We start from the raw sequence: 23,756 nt of genomic DNA, 5'->3' as shown, positions 1-23,756 counted from the left end.
ACTCTTGGGTCATTTCAACCAACCCAAAGAATTTTTTGTTTAATTGACAAAACCAGATTAATAGCTGAGGAAAATCATAATCTTATGAGGTGAGTCTTGACCACTGCAAAGCAAGGCTGGCCAGGCTTCTGCTTCTACAGCAGGGGGTTTCTTCAGCAGTTCAACAGATGCACACAGTCTGGTGGGTATCCAGTCAGAGCTTATCCAGCCATAGAAGTTCCCCCAAATGCCCTCCAGCCTGCGTCCAGTATTTATAGATGGATGGTAATCATAGTCTCAGTATTCTAAGGAATCATCTCTGATTGGCTTTATTTAAAGTTCTTTGTTTCACTGGAACTTTCAGAACTGGATTAAACTAGATTTTTTACAAACCTGGAAGATGTCACAATTGGGATACATATCCTGCAAATGCAAAAAGGGTGAAGGGAAACAAGTTTCTTATCTTCTTCCATTCCTTTTTTATACTGGTCTGTTACTTCTTCACTTCAGTTTATGATTAGGCATGATTTGCGTTCTTATATCTAAGCATCTATTGTTAGCAAGTTGATAACATTCAATACATCTGATCCTTTTCTCTAATGTTAATAGAGCTAATAGATAGGTAAGGTTGGATAGTCCCTTGTTTTCCACAGATTGTTGTCTAAATGTAAATGTGTTTCCTATTTTTCATATATCACAACACTCCCTTTTGAGTAGAGTGTTTATTTTTGGTTGTCAAGGTGGGCACTTATATACATGATGGAGGTTTAGTCCTCAGGGTCTTATTCTATGCCCCCTGAATTGAAATGGTGGGGCATAGACTAAAACCTTGAGGACTAAACCATTTCAATTTTTTCATCATGTTACGGTGAGGGGCCCAATCCTCTTTTTTTTTTTTTTTGGAGCTGGAGAATGACCTTGAGCTGTGGGGCCCCACAATCCTTGTCTCTGTGGTGGTGGCACCCTGTGATGCTACCCAGGCAGGCTGCTAGCAGGCCAGGTGCTGCCCCAGCTTGGAGGCAGCACCTGGCCCAATCCAACTTTTCCCCCGACCCCAAGAGGGAGGGACCAGGGCCCCTGCAGCTCAGGGGCTGCTTGGCCCACAGGCAGCTCACCTTCCAGCTGCGGGAGAGGTGGGCAGGCTCCACCGAAGGAGGAAAAAAAAAGGATCAGGTCCCTCACTGCTTCTGCTGTCAGTAGGTGCCGGTGGCTGACAGGATGCCTGGGGCTGCCTGGGAATGGGCTGGGTTGCCCCTGGGGCAGTGTGGGGAGGCAGCAGAACAGCAGCTGGGTTTGCTGGAGGCCAGAGAAAGTGGATGAGTGGTGCACAGGGTGCTGGAAGCCTGGACAGGCTGCTGGCTGGCTGGGTGCTGCCCTAGCTTGGAGGCACCCAACTGAACACTTCCCCAAGCCCACCCAGGCTTCCAGAACCACATATACCATCACCACTGCCTTCTCTGGTGGCCAGCATACCCAGCTTGCCCCTGGGGCAGTGCGGGGAGGTGGCAGGAGTACATCTGAGTGTGCTGGTGGCCAGAGAAGGTGGTAGGGATGTTGCATGGGGCACTGGAAGCCCGGATGGGCTTGGAAAAGCATTGGATCAGGTGCCTCTGAGCTGGGACAGCACCTGGCCAGCTAGCGGCCTGCTTGGGCTTCCTGCGCCCCATATACCATCCCTGCCACCTTCCCCAGCCACTGGCAAACCCAGCCGCCCTCCTGCCACCTTTCCGCATTTCTGCAGGCAAGCCAGCCCATTCCTGGGCAGCCCTAGGAGTCTTTCCACCTGCAGGAGCCTGATAAAGGCAGAAGTAGCGAGGGACCTGATCCTTTATTTTTGCAGAACATGCCTGCCTCTCCTGTGGCTGGAGGGTGAGCTGACAGCTGCATTGCTGCAATTTGCAACATTGCAAACTAAACTACATCAGGATGTAGTTTAGTTTGCAATGATGCAAACTCATTTAAAATCCCCCAAATTTTTGCACATCTACAGTGTGATGCTTTTAAATCACACAAAGTGACATTTTTGTCACGTACATGGTAATGGCATCACATGTACAAGTGCCCAGTCTCTCACCTCTTACAGGTTTTATCTTGAAATGTAAATGTAGCTTCTTGCTTTCCTGTTTAAGTAAGCAGGTAACTTTCCCCTGATCAGGTCTGTCATGTAGCTCCAGCATCAGAGGGCCCATTACATGTAATGACTAATGTCAGTTCTCTGCTAACTACATATGTCACAAATGTCAGTTCTGTACCAACACCCTACTATATAGAGTCAGTTTATGTGATTGTGTACATGGCAGAGAGGCGGGAATGATGGCCACATTTTGTGCTTTTGGCCAATTGAGGCAATTTTAAGGCCATCATCAGATTTGCTACCTGTCCCAAAAGAGCCAAAATCAGCTCACTTTTAAGGCGATCTTTATGGCCTGTCATTTTACCTTAGCTTTTGGAGAGATAGGTATGTAATACAGGTAGGATTTGTCTCATGGAATGGTTTGGTATTCATCTCTTACAGGTTATTTATTTATTGTGTTAAGGTTTAGGGACTCTACTGATCTTCTGTTTACTTGGGCTTTTATTTAAATTAGAAGTAATAAGGTCTAGGATGGTTTTAGTCCCCTTTCCACCTGCCTTTTTATATTATCCCTAATATAAATGGGCAATACTAAAGAATATCTGAGGGACAGAAATGGGATGGTATGAGAATATTATACATATGTTCATAATGGAAATGTAGGAAATTAACAATGAAGAATGAGTAAATGAATGTGGCAGTAGTTTACGTCAGAAATTATTTATGAAAGATTCTCCACTGCCTCCTTCTTTGTGTCTGTGCAGAGTTGGTTTAAAATTCTATCATTCTGATCTGGCAGTGTTTTGCACCCAGTCCACACTCACTTTTTTCAGGTAGAGGATGACACCCAGGCCCATGTCAAAACTAACAACAGATAAAGCAAAGTGTATATAACTAAATCAGATATTCTACTGTTTATAATATAGCTATACAAATTTCTTTGGAACATATAAGAGTGTTTCAAGGGGACAAGCGGTTTGCTAGGAAATTCCAGTGTTGTTCTTCTAATTAAATCTAATTAAATTGCATGTGTTGTATTTGTCCTGTTTTTGCCATCAGTTTGCTTATTATACTGAGAATGTGAGCAGTGAGGGAGTCTGTAAAGAAAATAATTCAGCACATTCAAAACTTAATCCCATCTTTCTAGTTGAATAAATACCCAGACTTACTTTCAGAATTTGGATTGTTTCAGTTAAGAAACTAAGCATGTGTTAAATGTAATTGCAATAATGCATTTGCAATAATGCATTTGCTTTGTATTTTGGCAGAGTGAAGATATATACCTTTTAAAAAGAGAAATTGAACAGGGGGAGAAAGATCTAGAGAAAGTGAAGGCTTTCCATGCTGAATGTTTGATGATAGATTGGTGTAATGGAGAAAAAGAGCCTGAAAACAAGTATGTCCTCAACTGTCTCTGTCCCTCAGGGTGCTCTGTGGGTGACTGGCTATCCGTTGCATTTTTTGTCTTGTTCCACATTTTCCAGCTGACGACATCCCTGATACAGTTTCCATTTGCAAGGAGAAATTGAAAAAACTTTAATTGGCATTTTCAAAGGAATCAAACTATTTTATGGTAGGAAAAGAGGTGTCTGGGAAAATATATTTTAAAAATGTAATGCAGTGAACTGGAATAAAATGGAATGCGATCAGGACCAATAACAATCAGTGTAAGCCAGGAGTAGGAGCTTTTTGCCACCTGGGCTCTCTCCCAGAAGTCTCTTCCCCTTCCTGCTCTAAGTAGCTGGCTGCCAGATTTCCAGCCTCTCTGCAGCAAGTGTAGGCTCATATGCAGCAGAGCAGCAGGCTCTGTATAATAGAGGGAAACTTCATGGAACTAAGGGGCTGTGTGGCATGGCTCTATGACACCAATCCCCCATGCTGGATCAGACCTCATCTGGCTTGAGTGCTGTAGGTTGCTGACTCCAGGTGCACGTTGTAGCTAGGGACAGACATTACACATAAACTGGTTTAAGTGATGAGAAATTGGTTTAAACCTGTAACAGAACAGACATTCAGTACACATAAACAAGTCTGAAAATGACTGAAACTGGTTTGAGATAAACCTGGTTGAACGTAGTATCAGACTTAACTGATTTGGGGCAAACCAGTTTATGCAATGTCTGTCCCAGACCAGGAGTATTTGCTGCCTCCAGCAGATGGGACTCTTGCTCTCTTTGCCCTGACTGGTTAGCTAAAATTTGTAGCATCTGGATGGAGCTGGCTGGGAATTTTTGTAACTAAAATGGTCTTTTCTGTGGAGCTGTTTGTCTTTGTAATTATACATTCATTGGACCGGAGAAAACATGAACCATTTATTTCATATGTTTCAGTGCTGGGGCATAGAAGGCTGAAATTCAAGTCCAGTCAAGGTTGAAACCTGTATGTGTGCGTGTGTGTGTGTGAGAGAGAGATCTCTGAAAGTTCTTTGGTTTGATTTAGAAAAGAAGTTTTTTTGAAATTGTGGAATTTTTCATGGGATATGTAGTTTTTTTCCCATGTAGTTTTACCTACAGATTGTTCCCATTAGAGGCAGCTGTTTCTCTGATGCAATATAGTTTATTTTCAAGGAAAGTACATTAAGTCTTACTTTCCTGAACAAAGTGGGAAACAAGCAGGGGTGAGTTCCTTTGCTCAGCAGAGAATCTGACGACTCACTCAGCTCAGCACTTTCCTCAAACTGTTTCTCTCAGCTTTGCCCTTTGGGCTACACTAGAAGTGTGTCTCTTGCTACGTGTTAGTTTTTCTGCTCTCATCTCTGCCTGCTTCCATGGTGTTTTTGGTGTTCTTCTCCCCTACATACAGCACAAAATCAATCTTCGACCCACGTGTGGGTTTTCAGACCTCCAGGATATTACATGAACTGCCTAACCCAGCTGCTGCTCAGGTTTGCTTCGGGTCTAGTTCTTGGGCAGTAGTTATTAATTATTTTAGCTGCTAATAAACAAAGGGGAATGTAAGTGTTAACTCATTTAGCCAGAATATAATGCGCAGCACCTACAACCATGTGTTTCTTAACCCTTAGCATAATGGTACTTACCTTAGGGGTTGGACATACCTTTCCTTTTTAAGTGGTGATCCTTTGAAAACATATCCATACACTCACGTTGTTTGTCCCTGTGATTTCTGTGACATTCCAAGAAACTGGTGACCAAGTGATTCCTTCACAAAAAAGGCTAATTGGAAGTATAATACAACAAAGAATGAGTGTCTCTTCCAAAGCTATAACTAGTTGTTCCAAGTCCTGATGGAGGCTAATTTCTGGGCTACAGTAGGAAACTTTGCTTTGCTGCTGCTGCTGCAGTTCCTGTGGCCAAACCTTGGATCGTTAGGCGTATCTGATGCCTTATAGGAGCAAAGTATGAAGCAAAAAGAGTAAGTTACTATACTTGGTGCACTTTTTTACAATAATTCCAAATAAGAAAAACTACTTTATAAAAATGACTCCCACTTTCAAAACAACCTGAATAAAGGCCAAAGTTCGTGGTTAGAGATGAGAAGATTTATGTCTTGTGGAGTGGTTTGAAGTGTGGTAAAAAAGATCAGCAGCTCCATATAAAAAGGCAAAGTGATTGATTTTATAGAATCATAGAAAATTAAACTTGAAAGAGACCTAAGGAGGTCATCTAGTCCAACCCCCTGCCCAAAGCAGGACCATCCCCAATTCAAAGCAGGTTTTAATTTTTATTAGCACTTGTGCAGGCATATCATTTACTGCTTATTGATAGGATGGCTTACCCTTTCCCCCAGAATTCAGACCAGCTAGAGTTAGAACATTCTGGCTCCAGTAAAGAATAAACTGTTTACATATTTACATCCAGATGTTTATAACAGAACATTTTAAAGCAAAACTAACAACTTTTAAGCCACCCTGGACACTTAGACACTAGTAAAACAATATTAATCATTGTCTAATATTTGAAATCAGTGTTCAATTTAAGCTTTATAACACTGGAAAAGTGATTTCTTATAAAAGTATTCGTACTCTTCAAGGTATTCACTTCATTTTTTTCCTTCATCTGTCAGTAACAGTCCTCACAAGCAGACTTTTACTACTTCATCTATAACCACGCATATCCAGGAGCTGAATGCTTCTCCCACCAGTAGACCACACTGTACATTAGAAGAGCCAACACTGACTGCACACCACCATATACGAAATACATGGCAAACTTGTTATGACAGTCCAGCCATAAGGAAAAAGGCACTGTACGCAGGTAACTGTCTGAACTGAAAGGTAGATACTAGAATTTGTTCATCAGTTTTGAAGTGATTTTGCCAAAAATAAAATGATAATTCTTTATCTTGGTCATAATTAAAGTTTGACGTTTTGCATGGAAGTAATCTTAAATCTCTGATTTACTTTTCACTACTTTTTTGCATTTCTCTCCTCTTGGATACTTATAGTAGTTATTTTTACAATCTGTTGTGGTGTTTGTGTAGCACTTCCTGCAGTGGAATGATAAATTTTAATTATCTTGATTGATTTAAGAAAACAAAAAGAAAAAAAAAGCTATTAATAGTAGGGAGCTTAATACCCCCTCTCTTTTTTATTAATGTAATCAAACAAATCATGATAACAGTGAAGAGCCAACATGTGTGTTTTATTATTTATAATGTTCATTTAAAAATCTCACTTTTTGATTTATTATCAACTAAATTATTCTTTGAAGCAACATGTGAGATCATTTGAAAAACAATTTACTTGGCTTATCTGGAAAAAAAATACTTCAGCATCTTAACTTTGGAAAATACAGTGAATAAATGAGTATTAGTTGAAGTATTTTTACATGCAAGACTTGATCTGCAGTAATACGCTAGAACAGTAGAACAGACGGTTGATACTTGAGAAGAGTTCTGTGTTCAAGAACTGCGAGCATCCATTGATTTGTAGCTGAGTTGTTCCTTTGCCTTCTTCTGAACACTTGCAGAGCAAACAAAGACTAGTCTGCTCAGAACTCGAGGTCATGGACTAAAATCTCGTAAAGGAAGTCCAGATGAGAAGATATCTCCTGAAAGAAAGGATTTTCACCTCAAAAACACACTGAGCCCTGCAGCCAGTTTTAAAGGCAAGTAGCACAACTGTGTGAGGTGAACAATTTTTCTTTTGATTTGTTTAAATCTGGTGGTGCCATGTTTGAGGTCAGGGTGAATGAGCAAATAAACTTTTAAACTGCTGTCAAGAGGAGCCAGGGATGTGCTTAACTGACATGGTCAAGGAAGGAAGTCCAGTGGGATGGTAATGCTAAAATTTGAGATACTAAATTAGAATGAATACAAATGGAAAGATAAATAAAATTCACAGATTTATAAATAATACTCCATTTATTATTTTTCCTCTTGCAAGGAAAATGGTCATGGTCTTAGTCATCTTGGAAGGAACTTAATCTTCTTCCATGCTATCTGTATACTGTACCTCTGGCAAGGTCATTTCCTACAAAAGAAGTGGAGAATATTGTGGAAGAAGTGGAGTTATTGTGGAAGTAGTGGAGATGTGTTGGCAGATTTTATATTTCTTGTCCCAGCATGGTCTGGATCCATTAGGTGTGCTTGTTGGGGGTGTTTGCAGCCTGCACTGGGTTCCATGTTTCTATCACTAGTCTGCTGGTGGTACCCAAAATATCTAGTTTAAAGTTATTTTGAATATATCTAACTGAAGTGCAGGGGTAGACATGCCCTGAAACTGCTGAAGGAGGAGCTGAATCATAGTTTTTTTTGGGTCTAGGGTGACTATCTAAGAGATGCTCATTGCAGTAAAAGAAAAAAGGAAAAGTCATATATTGTTGGTTGTATTAAAGATCAAGGTTAAAATTGACAGCTCTAGCTTAAATCCTGATGTGCTGTTTTAGAAAGAAGCCCAGCTTCACTATATGGGCGCAGACAGAAGTGACAGTTTTTGGCTGATCTGGCCACAGGAAGCCATCTATAGCTGTGACCAAACACAAGTGCATGGCTGCAGACAGCTTAAAAAATGACCAGTTGGGTGAAAATCTGAACCCTTATTGTATGAGGGGTCAGATGAAGATGTTTCAAAACAGAGTGTCTTTTGTGACTTCTGTGCTGTAATATGCCAAGGATCTTCAGAAAAGCTGCACTCGGCACATGGGGATAAGTAGTCAGTGAAATGAAACTATTTTGTTAGAAACTTGGATTAGATATCCAGCAGATATTCCTTTTTTCCAATGACTATTATAGCTCTGAGCTTAATGCTAAAGGTGCTTTCATTTGTTTTAAAACCCTATACATGATATTTGAAAATGTGTTTGACATTTATACATCTCACAGTTTCTTGTTTTTAGTTCTCTAGCTATTACTTTTGATTAATGAGCTCTTTATACAAGTTAACCTTAAATGAAACACAGCTGGCCAGCCAGCCAGGGGCAGTATATTATGTTGTTATGGTCTGAGTTAGGGAACAAACTGGTGAATCTTTCTTCCTTAGTTATAAGCTATAAATCAAAATGAAGTTTAAAATAATTTTGAAAAGATTTTAAATTAGTCCCTATCTACTTTTTAAGACTTCACTGTTAATTAGATCTTGGGAGAGTGTGGGTGGGAATGTTGTTAATATTGATCAAACACCAAGACTGAAACACAAAAGAGATTAATGTTCACAAAGAAGCTTAGCAGCTGGAACAAGCATTATTGTACAACCCTCATGGTGTTTCTGATAGGTTAAGACAAATTGTTGAGACTAATTGCTACAGTTTTATGACTTGTGTGCATGCAGAATCATTATGTGTTGTTTTGTAAATGTTTTCCACAGAAATGAATACCCAAAAGGTGACAAAAAGAACAGCTAAAGAGTATGTACATAATATCACAAAAAGATAAGTGTTTATAATTTGTTTTCAATAATTCCTAAAGTAACAAAACCTTTTCTATCTCATGCTATATCTTGAGGATTCTTATTTTCAGTTCTCTAGATATCTCTTCATCTCGTTGGCTAAAGACTCATGGTTTGGTTGCTAGGCGACTCACCATAATGGATGCCTTAGCCCCCACAGCTGTTCCTCACAGTACTAAATACATCCCAGTTCTGGACAAACATGTTGTTTCTAAAGTCTTTGATGAGGTAAAGCTTTTGTGTTATTTTGGGACAGATCTAAAATGTATTACTGTTTTTGAAAGTAATTTTATTGTTCACTCATATAAATATCAAACAGTTATTTTGATTGTGATAAAATGCAAATGATGCTCAGCATAGAGATTTGATAGTGTTTATTTTCAACAATCATTAAGAGAATAAAACTGTTCATTAATTATGTTTCTTGAAGAGGGAAGGAATTGGGGAGCTTAATGCTGTTTGCATTTCTTGCCTTTTTACCAGTGGGTGGCAGCATGCAGCCACTAGGTGTTCAGATTTTTTTCTGGCTGGTAGCCACTAGTGATATATGATAAATCACTGGAGATCTGAATTTTGGGTTTCGTAAGCTAATTGGAAAATTGGTCATGCTTTCTTATATCACTGAGTTCTCAGGGTTTACACATGTTCACTAGAGTGTGTTTAAAAAGGAACACAATAACATAATTGAGGGTCCAGGTTTGATAGGTGCTCAGTGCTGCCTGTGGCATGTCTACACAAGACGCTAAATGCACAGTAGACTAATTCTACTGTGCATTAGCATAGCCATACTATTGCACTAATGTGCAGTAGAATTAGCCTACTGCTCATTAATGTCACTAAAAAAGCCTATGCTGGTGTGACTAGAAGGTGAGGGGAGCGGCAACCACTATTCCCTGCCTCTTCCCTAAATGAGGCATTACCTGGTGTTGTGAAGAGAAAAGGGGGTTTGTTGGCTCCTGTTGGCCTCCCGTTGTCCTCCCTACTGCCCAGATGAGCAGCAGGGTGGCAATTTAAAAGCCAGTGGCTGGGAATGGGGCTTGGGAACCCCACTGCCAGCTTTTAAATTGCTGCCTTGCTGGTCAGCTGAGTGGCACAGCAGCAAGGGGGAGCCAGTCTTGAGGGCCTTCCCCAAGCCCAGTTCCCAGCCACCAGCTTTTAAATTGCCATGCCACCACTCATCTGGGCTGCAGGACAGCAAGGAGGAATATAGCCAGGAGCTGGAAGTCAGGTTGGGGAAAGCCTCTGCATGCCCAACTCCCAGCTATTAGATAGCCACCCCCTCACTTAGGTGAGTGCCGAGAGGGAGCTGGAGGGGCTGAGAGCAAGTGTGTAGAGGCTTTTTCTAGCTTAAGGTTACCATACATCTGGGTTTTCTTGGACATGTTCTCTTTTTGAGTCCTCCAATCTGTCTAGGCAGTTTTTTGAAATACGAATTAATGTTTGGTGCTCTGCTCCACTGGTGGCAGTGAAGGGAGAGTGATTAGGGGCAGGGGCAGTGCTGGGGGAAGTGGGCTGTAGCAGGGCAGGGGAGGCACTTCCCCTCCAGTGGGGGAAGGGGCCGGGGAGCCCTTTGAGGGCAGCAGGGAACTCCATGGCTGGGCAGCCCCAGGAGTCAGCCCCATGAATCAGAGCTGCCATGTCCCAACCCGGTTGGGACAGAGGCAGCTGGCAGCCCCCTTTGGCGGGTCTGGTGGGAGCAGGGGCTGTGGATTAGGAGTGAGGGGCACTGGCAGGGCTGATAGAAATGAACCCCGGTACACAGCTTATTTTAAAAGGCTGTTTGCTTTCATAAGGTGCTTGTTCTGAACAGCATTTCAACAGTAATACCAGCAATTACAATTGAATACTCATATCTTAATGTCTAATTTTCATGCAGAAATTTCCAGTTTTAAAGTATTACAGCATTTCATGCCTATAACTGATGGCAAGTTATGACCCTAAGTTGGAGCATGTGTTTGTCAAGCTCTGGCACATGTGGTATGAAAAGGAAAGACAACAATCTGGACTGCAGACAAGTGGAACTAACAGAATTATCTCTATTATATGTGGAACCCATTCGCCTTTTGGCTTTATGCCGGTATTTCAGGGAAAAGCTGAGAATAGGATGTGGCTTTAATTATAAATCTTGATCAAGAGTGATTAACAGATTGCATTAAAATCTTGGCTGCCCCTATACTTTGAAAGCCCCCTTTCAGAATAAGTATTTACAACATTTTTGGAATCAGTTCTTCTAAGATACTGGGTTTTGTTGTGCAGAATAGATATGCTCCTTTGTTTACTTGGAGGAAGGCATTATTTTGGATTTTTGCCCTTTGTTAACACTGATGCACTAACAACAATTCTCTCACCTTGGAAATAAAGAAGCAAGTAAAAAGGTTACCATGACAACTCTTCATTAACAAGATGCTGACCTGCTCTTTTAATTTCTGTGTGCCCTGACAGTTTCACCTGAGCCATTGCAAAGAGATTAATTATTACACTAACCATCAATTTCATATGCAGAATAAAATTTTTGGATGTTCAGCTAATATTAATTCTCTGTACCATATTTCCAGAGCAGTGCTTCTCTACTGATACTTCTATGCATCTGCTCCAGAGATTGCACGGTCTTTGATAGAGCTTTATGAAAAACAGAATTTATAGACTAGTAACTGAACCAAAAAACCACCCAGAAAAACACGGGTTTCAGGTTGGCCCCTCTCCCCCAAATTTTCATGTAATATGAAATGATTTTTCTTTTGTTTCCATGTTATTTACCTCTTTCTGTTTAAAGTTTAGGTCAATTATGAAATGAAATCACCATTTTGAAACAAAATGTTGAAATGTCTTATTTTTTAAAATATTGAGATAAAACATTTAACCTTTTAATTTTTTCCTTTACTACTTTAAACTACTCACCAAATCTGACCAGATTTTGCAAATAATTGCCTCCCTGAAAATGCATTTTTGGTTAATTTCCTCTTCCATGAAAGAATTCCCTAGTCGTAGTCTATAAAGTTTAATGCCATAATAGTAAACATATTTTTGCCAATTCTTAACATTCCACTTAGACTATTATAGTCATTCAGAAATATTATTGAATATTTGTAAGCTGTTTAGTTGGAGTGAAGATAGTGGTAGAAGATGACTTTTGCAGAAAAAGTCCTTATACCTTTGGGCTGAAGGTGCTCCAGCTTGAGTGTCACAGCAAATCTCAACTGTTTGGTGTGGCATTGAAAACACTTTTTCTATAGCACCAATATCAATTTCAGTTCTATCTGGATTGGGAGTGGGAAAGGCATTTACTGCACTAGAATTTTGAAGAGAGAAGTATAATTGTGCAGAATATGCTTTGATATGTTCTTAATACAGTGGTACCCTTCTCCCATTTCATATTTTTTTCTTGTTACCATGCTCTAGAAGAAAGAAATATTTTTTCCAGCATAATCTTGCGTTGGCTTGTTGATTGAAGGTCCATAGGAATTTATATTGGGTGATATTGTATATGGATTTTTAAGTGAAGGATGGTCTCTCTTTTCCTACTTCTCTTTTAAAGATCAATTATTTGGGTGCTGGGTTTTCTGTTCCATAATGTAGTGTGCATTACCTAAATGTTGTAATGAAGATTTTGAAAGACATTTTGATTTCTAAAGAAGGAAATAGGTGCTTCTGAAATTTTCAAAGGCACTTCATCAAGGATGGTTGATCCCAGTATGATTGTAAAAATGTCTATCTGTACTTCTAGGCACCTAAGTACTTTTGAAAATCTGGCTCTTGCAATAGAAGTTACAGCATTTCATGTATATAAATAAATACATTTCTTATTTGTATATGATATGCATCTCTGGAATAAGCTGGTGCTGTATACAGAAGAATAACACAGTGATTTATTAAAACAATACAATCTGTATTGTATCTGCCTGCATACTTTCTGTCTTAGCTTTCATTAGTAGAGTAATATTGAGAGATATTGTTTATTTTGGTTAGAAATAAATTGTAAAATAGCAAGATTAATTTGTTGTGCCTTCCCATGCTTAATTTGCAGGGTTCCAATGCTTATTTTAGGGATCATATTTATTTATAGGATTTCTGGAAATACATTGCAAGACAATTTTATCCTAATACTGAAATCCCATTAGGTTTGATCTCTCTCATGGGACCTTGTGCCTGTATGATCACTTATATGAAGTGCTTTGTTTTTCCTTATTGAAGTTCTTTGAGACTTTACTTGGTTGTATAAATAGTCATATATTCAGTGAAGTCTTTGCTCTTTATTGTTTTGTAGGTGTTACCCCTTGCCCACATTAGCAATGACAAGAAACAAATCACATTAATTAATCCTCAAGCAGTGAATCTTGATGCTTATAAAGAGAAGCTGGAACAAGCAGTTAAATCTTATGAATGGTAAGTCTTTGCTTCAGAAATTCAGCATTCTGAATTTAGGAAATCATCTGTTATGTCCTAAATCAGGGGTGTCAAACATGGTTCTGAAGTGGTTGGAGCAGGTGTCGTGTGTGACATGGTACCTGGAACAGGTGCCACATGTGGTGTATCTACAGCCAGGGCAGGCACTACATGTAGCATGACACCTATGTCAGCCAGTCTAGGATCTGCATTGTATGTGCCCAGCTGGACTGTTTCCTATGCGGAGCCTGTTCTGGGCACTCTGGGATTGCTGCAATGCACTGCGGGTCCCATACCAGCTAGAACAGACATGGGATTGGGGGGGCGGGGGGTATGAGGGGTGCTGTGGTCCTGATCCTGTCCATGTGGCTAGATGAGTTTCACACCCCTGCTCTAACACATTGGTGGGCAGGAGCCTGTAATGATGCAAGTGCCCTAATTTCTACTTTAACCCTGGGTGAGGTGGGTGTTAAAGTTAGAGCGGTTTTGCTACTGTTATAGTACTACAGGCTTCTGCCACAGCTCACAGTTACAGCACAATGATTTCTGCCTGCTCAGAAGCTGTAGCTCTACCCCACCATGCCTTTTGAAACTGCTCCAAGGGAGCGTGTGGCTTTGCCCTTACTAGATGTGAGTAAAAAGTTATTCACAAACAAAAATAATGTTCATTTTTAATTTTTGTGACAAAAAATTGCTTAAACTTTGCAAAGTATTCATCATGCAAAAGGCGATATAATATAATACGCACAGGCGCGCGCGCACACACACAAACACACTAACTTCCATTAAAAATGATTTTTTGAGAATCCAAATACCTAAATTGCAAATCCTTGAAACTTAAATGTTTAGAACAGAATTACTGATAGATCCTTAACTATAGTGATCTAGTTGCAATAAAAAATTTATCAGCCTGAGCAAACATTGTTTTGGAGGATGTGGAAAGTGAAAATATTCCTGGCCTAAATATCTGGATGCCACATTTTCAACCTGTAGTGCATGTTAATTGTCAAATTATCACACACTTTTCCAGCTGAAACACTAACTCAGCTATGTCTTTTATGCTTGAATGCAGCGTTTCTGGTAATTAAATTTGAAAGAACTACAGGTTAGCTCTGTGAATAATGATTGGTCACAAATTTATTTTTACAACTATAAAATAGACAATATGTCAGAAGTTGCAGATTTGAAGAATGAAACCAGGACAATAATATCACCATATATAGATTGACTATTAGCACTAAATTAACAGAGAGGAAAATGATGATAACAGTAATTTCATGTGTGTACAGAAGGAATATCCTACACTGATGGAGAAAAAAACTGGGAGCTACTAAGTGTGTGATCTTGAATAACCAGAGGCATTTACAAATGAGCTAGGTATGAAAGTGTAGCATTTAGAAGTGTGAAATAGACAGATGAACATGTCAAGACTGCAGATTATGAATGAACTAAGTAATTTACATTCTAAAGGCGCTGGTTCTCGTTTCCCTTAGCTGATGAACTGAATCAGTCAGAAGCCCATGCTCAGAATCCAGTTTTGTGTAAGCTATTTCATCTTAAATGCAAGAATTCATTGCTCAAAACTGACAAAAGACTAATGTTTGAATAGGTCTGACTCTTTCTTGCAATGTACTGGAACCAACTTGTACATTTGGAAAGAGACTATAGTGGAGCTCAGTTTCCTATCTTGTGGACGGCAACTAGGATTCTCCTAGGCAACCCCTAGAGTGCAAAAAACATGAAATCGTTATGTGATGGTTTAATTGTTTGAATGCTGACAGCTGACGATAAAACTGTCAGATTAAATTGACTTGTGGAAATGTGTATGTAAAAAAAAATACAAATGCAAGACAAAAGGCTATGATGTTTTTAAAAGGTGATAGTATGTAAGGGTGCTTCTGGGAAAGTTTTATTTTCACTACAGAGTTTTTTCTCAGTAGCCAGAGTAGAATGGAGTGGAATGGCATGATGTCCCACAGAAAAAAGCAAAATCATGAACATTGTTTCTCAAATGTCTCATGCTACAATTTTCTGAAGCTGTTTACTTGGGGGACGAAGTGCTTAAGTTGTCTGATATTAAATCAGCCCAATTACTTAATGTAGCTTGCTGGGTGATGCATTGAACTTTCCACTGAAATCCCTACAGGAAACAGTAGTGATTGGTACTAATCCTTCAGTGACCCTGAAATAATTATGTTGCTACTGATGGAAGAAGCTGTTTTTCCATCTTCTTTTTCAGATGATAATTTCATAGTTGAATGATAAGGATGCAGTTTGTCACTGTGGCACTCGCAGAATACAAATTATTGCAGACGTCTTTAAAACGCTGTGTTCTTTTCTTCCGTTGTTGTTATGATAATCAGCTGCACTCTGACTGCACTCCCTCAGAAATTGTTTTGTTTTCTGTAATAGGCGCCTCAATCTAATTACTTGGAGAGCACTATCTCAAGAAGAAAGAGACAAGTAAGCTGTCACCTTCTTATGTTCCAACTCAAGAATTGAATCTTTAGAACATATATTAATATGATAGGAGCTAAGGGACACAGCACCTTTGAAAATCAGATCAAAAATATTTAGTATACTTTTGCTGCTCTTCCTATAGCCAGCTTCTTTTATGTTCAAGTGTCTCGTGTCTCTCCCTGACTGGTAAAAATTTTATGTGACAGAGTAATATTTACATCTTAGGTTTTATTTTATGACCCACTGGGTATGTCTACATGTGCAATTAACTTGAAGCAATAAACTCTGGAGCAATTTGAGCTGGAGTAAACTTCCCCCACCCAATCCACAGAGTCTACGTGTGTGCCTGGAGCAGCAGCAATTTGAGTTGGGGCAGAGCAGTTTATACCAGGGCCATTCAGCCCTGGACTCTGGTGGTGGCATTGGTTGGTGGTAGAGGGGCAGTGTTGGGGATGAGGGTGCTAAAAGTGCAGAGCTGGGTGGCTAGGCCGCAGGCAGAAATCTGGCCTCTGGCTGGCTGGGTTGACTGGGTGCAATTTATGCTCGTGGTTAGTGTCTACATGTGCATTTAATCACAGTTAATTAGCCCAGCATAAGATAGTACTGTTCCTGATTCTTACTGGGTGTGTCTACATGAAATGTTTACTGCACAGTTGACTAATTAACTGCACAGTAAATGTCTCAGCATCTATACACGCTCCTCTGTTAGAGTGCATGAAACAAGTAAACTCTGCAGCAGGGTAGTGCTTGTAAATGCAAGTACTACTATGCAGAGTTTTTTCACGCTCAGCAGCGTTCAGTGTACTGCTTTCTGGGTGCACGTGTAAACAGTGTGCCCAAGAGCTTCTCAGGAGCAATAAGCTCTGCAGGTTATTGCTGCACACTAATGGCACATGTAGATACATCCACCGTGGTGTTAATTACTTTACTGTGGACTAATACCATTGCATGTGTAGATAGTGATGCTTTACTTCACAGCTAATTAGTCTACTCCACAGTTAACTGCCTGTGTAGATGGGCTAGTAGGTTTCAAAATGAGAAGATTCCCCGTTTTGCTAGCTGTTTGCTTTTATAAAAACAATATGAAATTTACTTATAACACTGAGAAGCACCTCAAGGGCGTGTTTGTACAAGAAGTTGTATTGGCAAGCTGTAAGTGGCTCCCCACTGAGCAAATCAGTAATCTGAAAGTGACTTTGGGACCATAGGGTAGCCTGGGAGTAACCTAGGTCTTCCAATTTACTGTGTAAAAAGACTAAGTACCTGACACTTCTCATTTGTATTGCCTTCCTGGGATAAGGCACCTTAATTTAGGGGCAGATTGTAATGGCTATTTGAGATCTGGCCCTAAATACCCATCAAAGGCAAAATGGAAGCAGCATTTAAAATAAAAAAATATGTAACAAATGGGAAAATGAAGAAATATATTAGTAGTCAAAATACATTAAAATTTACAAAATATAGAAAATTGGTAAGAGAATCTAAGATAAAAGAAAAATCCATGCTGGGCAAAAATAAGGAAAAGCAGAAGGAGATTCTTAAGTGTATTAAGAGAAAGATAAAACATATCAGTGTTGTAGGCTCAATACTCAATATAGGGCAGTCATACAGAATGGTCTGGATCACTTGGTAAGCTGGGCCCATTCAGTCAAAGTGTAGTTTACTATAGCCAAAAATAAAGTTTACATGTAGAAATAAAAAAACGCTGACTTTGTGTATAGACTGGGGGATCCGGTCCAGGGAAGTGGACAAGCAACTAAATGGGAGCTGTCACTGTGATGCTGTGACAAAAAGGGATGTTTCAGGTCCTGGACGAATAAATAGAAGTAGTGAGTAAGAGTAGGAAAGTGTTTTAACACTACATATGGCACTGATAGATGTATATGGTAGTAGTGTGTATAGTTTTGGTGTCTGTGTTTTAAGAGTGGTGTTAAAAATTTTGAGAGGTTGCAGACAAGAGCCCAAAATACTTTGAAGGCTGAAGGAAATGCCTTCTGGAGAGAGACTTAAAGAGCTCCCTCTTTTAATTTATCTAAAAGATTAAGCAAGCCATTTTTCAGTTTATAAGTACCACATTGTCTTGCATGTAACTCACTCCTGAATATAACACACACCTTGTTTTTAAAAAGGTAGCATAAAGAAAAAAAGATTTCACATTGGGTAAGTATCTGAGTAGCAGCATCTAGGGAGCTGAGGTTGCTGCCAGCCCGACGCACTGAATGGGGCCCTTGGAGGGAACCCATGTACTGGCTTAATTTGGTGCTGTAGGTCTGGGGCCATGTGCTGAGACTGGTGGTATGGTATGGGAGCATAGCCTGGACCTCATCCAGCATGATCAGTTTGGGGCTGTGGCCTAATCAAGTGTAACAGGACTGGGACTGTGTGCTGGGTCCAACCTTGCATACTGGCTCCAGGCCTGTGTGCTCGGTCTGACTGCTCCCCATACTGCCAAATTTCTGGACTTCCAGAGAGAAGATTTTCTTGCATATAGTGCAAACTTCAAATTTCACTGTCTGGTTTTCAGGAAAAAGTTGCAGCATATATGTGAGAAAATAGGGTATCTTCTCATGGAGAAGACAGTAGGTATTATGCTACCAAATCATCTTTTGGTGTCTTCAAACCAAGACTGGGGTTTTCAAATTTCAAAATCTTAGTATTCAGACAGAGACTTGGGTACCTTTTGGATAGTTATGTTTTAGCTGAACACTAATTACCAAGGAACTCGGTGAAACAAAATGGCCCGAGAGATCAGAGATGAAGAGATCAGATTAGATGATCCAGTGGCCCATTAAACTCTATGGCCATGTGCACATGAGCAGGGGTGCGTGTTTGCAGAAGCACAAACTGTAGTGGCACAAATTTTTGCTGCTACTTTGTGCCACAGTGCATGCCCCTGCCTGTGTGCTTTGCAGAGGGACACATAGCCCCTCTGCTTCACATGCTGCTGCAGGGGGGTGCTGGCTGGGGCACAGGGTGCCTCAGTGCGGGGCTAGCTGGCAGGCAGGCCCTGTGCTGAGGCACCCTGTGTTCCAGCGAGCCAGATAGTGGCATATGGAGATGGAAGAGCCCAGGGTTGCCTGCTCCCCTATCTCCATGCTCTGTAGAGCCCCTGCATTGAGGCATGTGGAGCCTTCGCCTTGAGGCACACTCCTGCCCAGCCAGCTGGGGAGTGTCTAGCTGGGGAGGAGTGTGTCTCAAGACAGGGCCTCCATATGCCTCAGTGCGGGGGCTGTGCAGTGCAGCCCCTGTTTTGAGGCGTGTGAAGACAGGGGAGCAGCCAACCCAGGTTTGCCTGCTCCCCTGTGTCGAGGCACTCTGCTGGGGAGCAGCTGGCTGGGGTTCAGGGTGCCTCAATGTAGGGGCTCCATAGCATGCAGAGACAGGAAAGTAGGCAGCCCTGGGCTGCCTGCTCCTTTGTCTCCATGTTTGTCCCGGAGTGCAGCACTTTGGTGTGCTTTGCACCATTTTTTTTCAGGGTTTTTTTTTTGCTACTGGGAAATCATGATAGCATATTTTGCCCTAGTGCTGCAAATCAGCAGTGCTGTGCACAGTTTAACATGCAATGTGTGTGGTTTGTGGCGCTGCAAACAGGTTTGCAGCACCACAAACTGCACATGCGTGCATGTCTGGATCTGGCCTATGAATTGGGTTGCAAATTTCTTTAAAATAAAAAACACGGCTTGCATGTAATGTCTAATTTTGTTTAAGGTTTGAGCAGGACAAGCCAGTCCGCTACATGGAACATAAGGAAGCTTTGCTAGAGTCTTTAGAAAATCTAGGTTGGCCTGTTTCCTATGAAGATGTGATGCTGTTGGAAGATGAAATTCTGGCAGGGTTAACATATATCCAACAGGCCTCTGATCTTCAGGAAGCTGCCAAAAAGGACATTCAGAGGACTTCTGCTTCACCTGTCAACCACAGTAAAAAGGTAGGTAGTATTGGTGCTATTAAGTATATAGCATTAGAGAGGTGGTCAAAGATATTTTTCAGAGATTTTTCATCCTGTCTTTCTGTAATAATTTTTTCTGTCACTTGGCTGTTTGATAAATCAGTGATAACTCTGTGTACACTGGAGGAGATGCATGTTTCTTAAATGAAATAGAAGAATGGGGCAAAATCCAGATTGGTCCCAAGTCAGGCCTGTTTAAAATGAGGTGCCTGCCTCCAATATGATCATTCAAAATGCAGATGTAGGTTACACCTCGGCTGTCTACAGTCAGTAGGGAGAGTTAAGGGCCTCCTAAGGGCAATTCACAACAAAGGGAAAAAAGGAGAAGCTGGACATGAAGCTGCCTAGAGCTAGCCAATAGGAAATGCTTAGCACATGGGTAGATTTGAATTCCCGCCCTTTTCTTGATTCTGAACCTGGAGTCATCTTCTGAGGACAGGCGCAAGAATGGCTTGTTGTGTTATGGTGGTGCCCACCTTTTGTGCAAAAATTTAGTAGTTAGAGCACTTTCTCAAGGTAGGCCAAGAACCCAGGTCTCTCTTTTCTCATCATCCTGAGGAGACCCAAACACATATCTCCTACTGTCCAGAAGAGCACCCTAACCATCAAGTTAAAGAATAACCTGCATGGGAGCACACTCCATTCCTCTGTTAAAGCTTGATCAGTGGGCAGAAATAGTAATCATCAGGGATCCTGATTTTCCCTGGTAAAAAAACTGGAAGTCCTCTGATAAAACCCCCAAAATCTGTCATTAAAATGAAAGGCCACTAATATATATGGTGCCAGTCCCAGCCCCATGGTGGCAGGGGGGAGAGGAGGAGCGTGCCTGGCCCCAAACGTGGGGGGGGGGGAGGGCAGAATGCAGGCCTCTCACCCCAGCTGCCTCTCTCCCCACCGCCTGTCATCCTTGACAAGCAATTGACTAGTAATAAAATAAATTCTGAATACCTATAAATTTTGGTATTTGATTTTAGGATTTTTATCAGAAAATCAGAGCTCCCCCTTGCCCCCTCAGCTCATGGAACACAAGTCCAGGCTCCTCACTCTCAAGCCACAGCCCTTCAGCCCTGCCGGTGCCCCTTACTCCTCCCCACAGCCCTGCCGGAGGGGACCCTGGAACTCTGCCAACCTGCAGAACACTCTGCAAAATACATGGGTTTCTCTGTTAAATAGAGAAAACCACATTTTCCACTGGTAAGGGGGAAAATCTGTGTTTTTCTCCAGTTTTCCATGGGAAACAGAAAACCCAGATACCTGGTAATCACTGACCACATTTTCACCATGGGGTTTTAAGGTCTTTGGTTTCACACAAGTTTAGCTCCAGGAGCTTAACCAGTCAAAATAAAGCTGTTTTCTCAATCATAACAATGTTTCTGTTGCCCTTTTCTTACCAAATATCTTCAGTTGTTGGTGGTGATTTTCTTTTGTTTTAGTTTAGAAGGCCTCTGCAAATATAAGTATTCTAAGGCTCTTTCTACATGCATGTTACTAGGAAAATTCAAATAATTTGTTAAAATCATTATCAAGCTCAAACTGATTACTATTCTGGTCATATCCCAGAGCCTTCTTTTTACTTCTCCGTCTAAATTTTTTAAATGTATTAAAAATACATTTGACCTAGTAGTTTCAAAATAACTTTGATAAAATATTTACTGATCCAAGACAGCCACATGATGTAGCAACTGCTGCACAATGTGAAATCAAAGGATAAATGCAAGGATACAGTTGGAAGTAGAAAGACACAGGTTGATCACAAGTTTTAAAATAAGCAGTCTTTTACAGCCAATGTTTGTTCCTATTTCATGCATAGTAAGTACAGTGTAAGGTTCTGATACTGTAAATACTGATTGTTCTTTACTCTCCTTTCATTGTAATGAAATATGCGGGTGCTCAGCAATGTGTAGGATCAGGTGCTAATTAAGTATGACTCTATCCTTGCATGGTATTATTTTTTGTAATGTGACAGAGCTCATGGTTTTATATTCAGTTAATCAAAACCCCACAATGTTTCTCCTGTTGGAGGCCCCGTAGTTTTTGGTTAGGTTCTTTACTATTCTTTGGGCCTTCAAAATCTTCCTCAAATCTATAAACATCAGAAACTTTCTAAAGCTAGAAAGCTGAACTGTTTATTTTCTAGACACAGACAGATAAGGGAATACATAGTCCTAACATCTAACTTAAGATTGTTTATCTCCTGCTGAGTCAAATGGTATGGAGTTAGAGAGTGGTCCACAACCCATGGTTAATGGACACCGTGTTGCCTGCAAGACCCCTTGACACAGCTTGCAGCCACTGCGATTAACAGGAGAGCAGGTATCTATGTCTGCAGGGTGTTACTTGCTTGCTATTGTTGCCGTAGGCCAGCAAAGGATGAGGACTCATGAATTTTAGTTTACAGAACTGAAAGTAGAAAGTGGGAGAGGAGGATTTTGTGTGTTGGAAATTAAATAACTCTCACTTCCAAAGTGGGATTTTGGTTCCAATTCACAGATATAATAGTACAAATTGTGATCTTACCTGTGTATGTGTGATTTCATCATTTTTTGTGAAAGGCATGTGATTTCATGCATAGATAGGCTATTAGTGTTCTGAGTATGGCTTTTTAAAGTTAAGGGGGAGAGAGAGAGTGTGATTGATATTAGCCTCACTGGTTGTGACTCTTAGGCTTTCTTTGGCCATGGAAATTCAAGCTAAAAGTGACAGGTAAAAGATAGGGAGACTGACGAGTGACAAAGTTGATGGCTTGACAGAAAAACAAATACAGAAGTAATGCAGAGAATGCACATTGATAAATGCTGTTTGAAATTTGACAGCTCAGTGTCAGTTTCAATATGTTGTCAATGCTATGAGCAACTCATTTGGAAAGAGTGCACTGAAGCAGTTTTTTACTACACATAGCCACTTCAAAATGCACTAGATGAGTAAAGATAACAAGGGGGGAGGCATGAGAATTCATAGCATTACAGCTTCTAATATAGAACTTTGCTACTGTGTGGTGGAAAAATTAGTTGTAGCATGAATATGGGAGTTTTCAAACATAACCTTGAAAGGTTATGATATGCATTCCCATACCATTTCTTTCTTACTACAGTGTGCTTTCTGTGTCCATAGCTTTTCAGAGGCCAAGAGCATTTACTACATACAATACAGTTCCTGAAGAGCACTTAAAAAAATTCCAATATATTTCTCTTTCAAGAACCAAGTAAAAACATAAGTGGATGTGATAACATCTGATTAGAAAAAAATAATCCCCAAGCCAACAAAGAACATGGGATTAATGTATCTCCTTGGTCAAGAGCAGAAAGGTACAGCTGACTTCACTGGAGAAGGTCCAACAAGTCCTGAACCCTAAACCTGGGATTTCAGTGGATCACACATAATGAATAAAGCATTGAATGTGCTTCATGCAGTGAGCTAAGTGTTACCCTGAGTGAATAGCCAGACTTTTTATCATGCCCTTTAGCTCAGCAAGTTTGGGAAGTGTTGGTGGACCACTCAGGAAAACAGAGTACCAGTGCTGAGCGTTTTCATTGAGATTGTCCTGCCTCTAGATGACTGATAAATCAAATCTGGAAACTAATAGCAAAATATTTAAGTCTCAATTGCAAAGCTGAAGCGTAAGAGAGAGGGTTGTGAAAAACAGTTACGATCCAAACCCTACGTAGACTTGTGCTCTAGGTCAAAAATCAGTGTCTTGATCTGCACCTAGGGAAGAAGAGGGAGCCATCAGGAAATTCCTCTTTTCTAGGCTGGCAGTTATATTCTACACTAACTACTTCTGGATGCTTTTCATGGATAGCACTAAGTCAGCAAAATGTTCTGATCTAGTCTGCAGATAATAAGCCCATGATTAATTAGGGTACTGTCCTTAAATACAAGTAAAGTTCTTTCCCAAATGAAATAAGAACTTCTTCAGAACTTCTTTCCCAAAATAACTTCAGAACTTCTTTCCCAAATGAAGGTGAGAAAAATCAGTCTTCATAGATTTCATAGATTTCATCGACATTAGGGCTGGAAGGGACCTCGGGAGATCATCGAGTCCAGCCCCCTGCCCAAAGGGCAGGAAG

At 40.6% G+C, this 23,756-nt stretch overlaps 1 protein-coding gene across 3 annotated transcripts in view; it reads left to right on the top strand.

Moving 5' to 3' along the window:
- VWA3B (von Willebrand factor A domain containing 3B) overlaps nt 1-23,756 on the top strand; it is a 126,037-nt gene that overhangs the window by 56,369 nt on the left and 45,912 nt on the right. For 2 of the 3 annotated variants that reach the window (XM_019529450.1, XM_019529451.1), the window contains exons 16-23: nt 3,322-3,449; nt 6,077-6,267; nt 6,982-7,119; nt 8,817-8,856; nt 8,969-9,125; nt 13,162-13,280; nt 15,693-15,743; nt 19,449-19,668. In XM_019529450.1, the coding sequence (XP_019384995.1) occupies nt 3,322-3,449; nt 6,077-6,267; nt 6,982-7,119; nt 8,817-8,856; nt 8,969-9,125; nt 13,162-13,280; nt 15,693-15,743; nt 19,449-19,668 (1,044 nt within the window). The remainder of the gene's footprint in view (nt 1-3,321; nt 3,450-6,076; nt 6,268-6,981; nt 7,120-8,816; nt 8,857-8,968; nt 9,126-13,161; nt 13,281-15,692; nt 15,744-19,448; nt 19,669-23,756) is intronic. The other variant, XM_019529449.1, reaches the window with a different exon arrangement.

This window comes from Crocodylus porosus, unplaced genomic scaffold, assembly GCF_001723895.1.
Source record: "Crocodylus porosus isolate Cpor-Errol unplaced genomic scaffold, CroPor_comp1, whole genome shotgun sequence".
NCBI lineage: Eukaryota > Metazoa > Chordata > Crocodylia > Crocodylidae > Crocodylus > Crocodylus porosus.
This window is presented reverse-complemented; position numbering and strand designations above follow the sequence as displayed.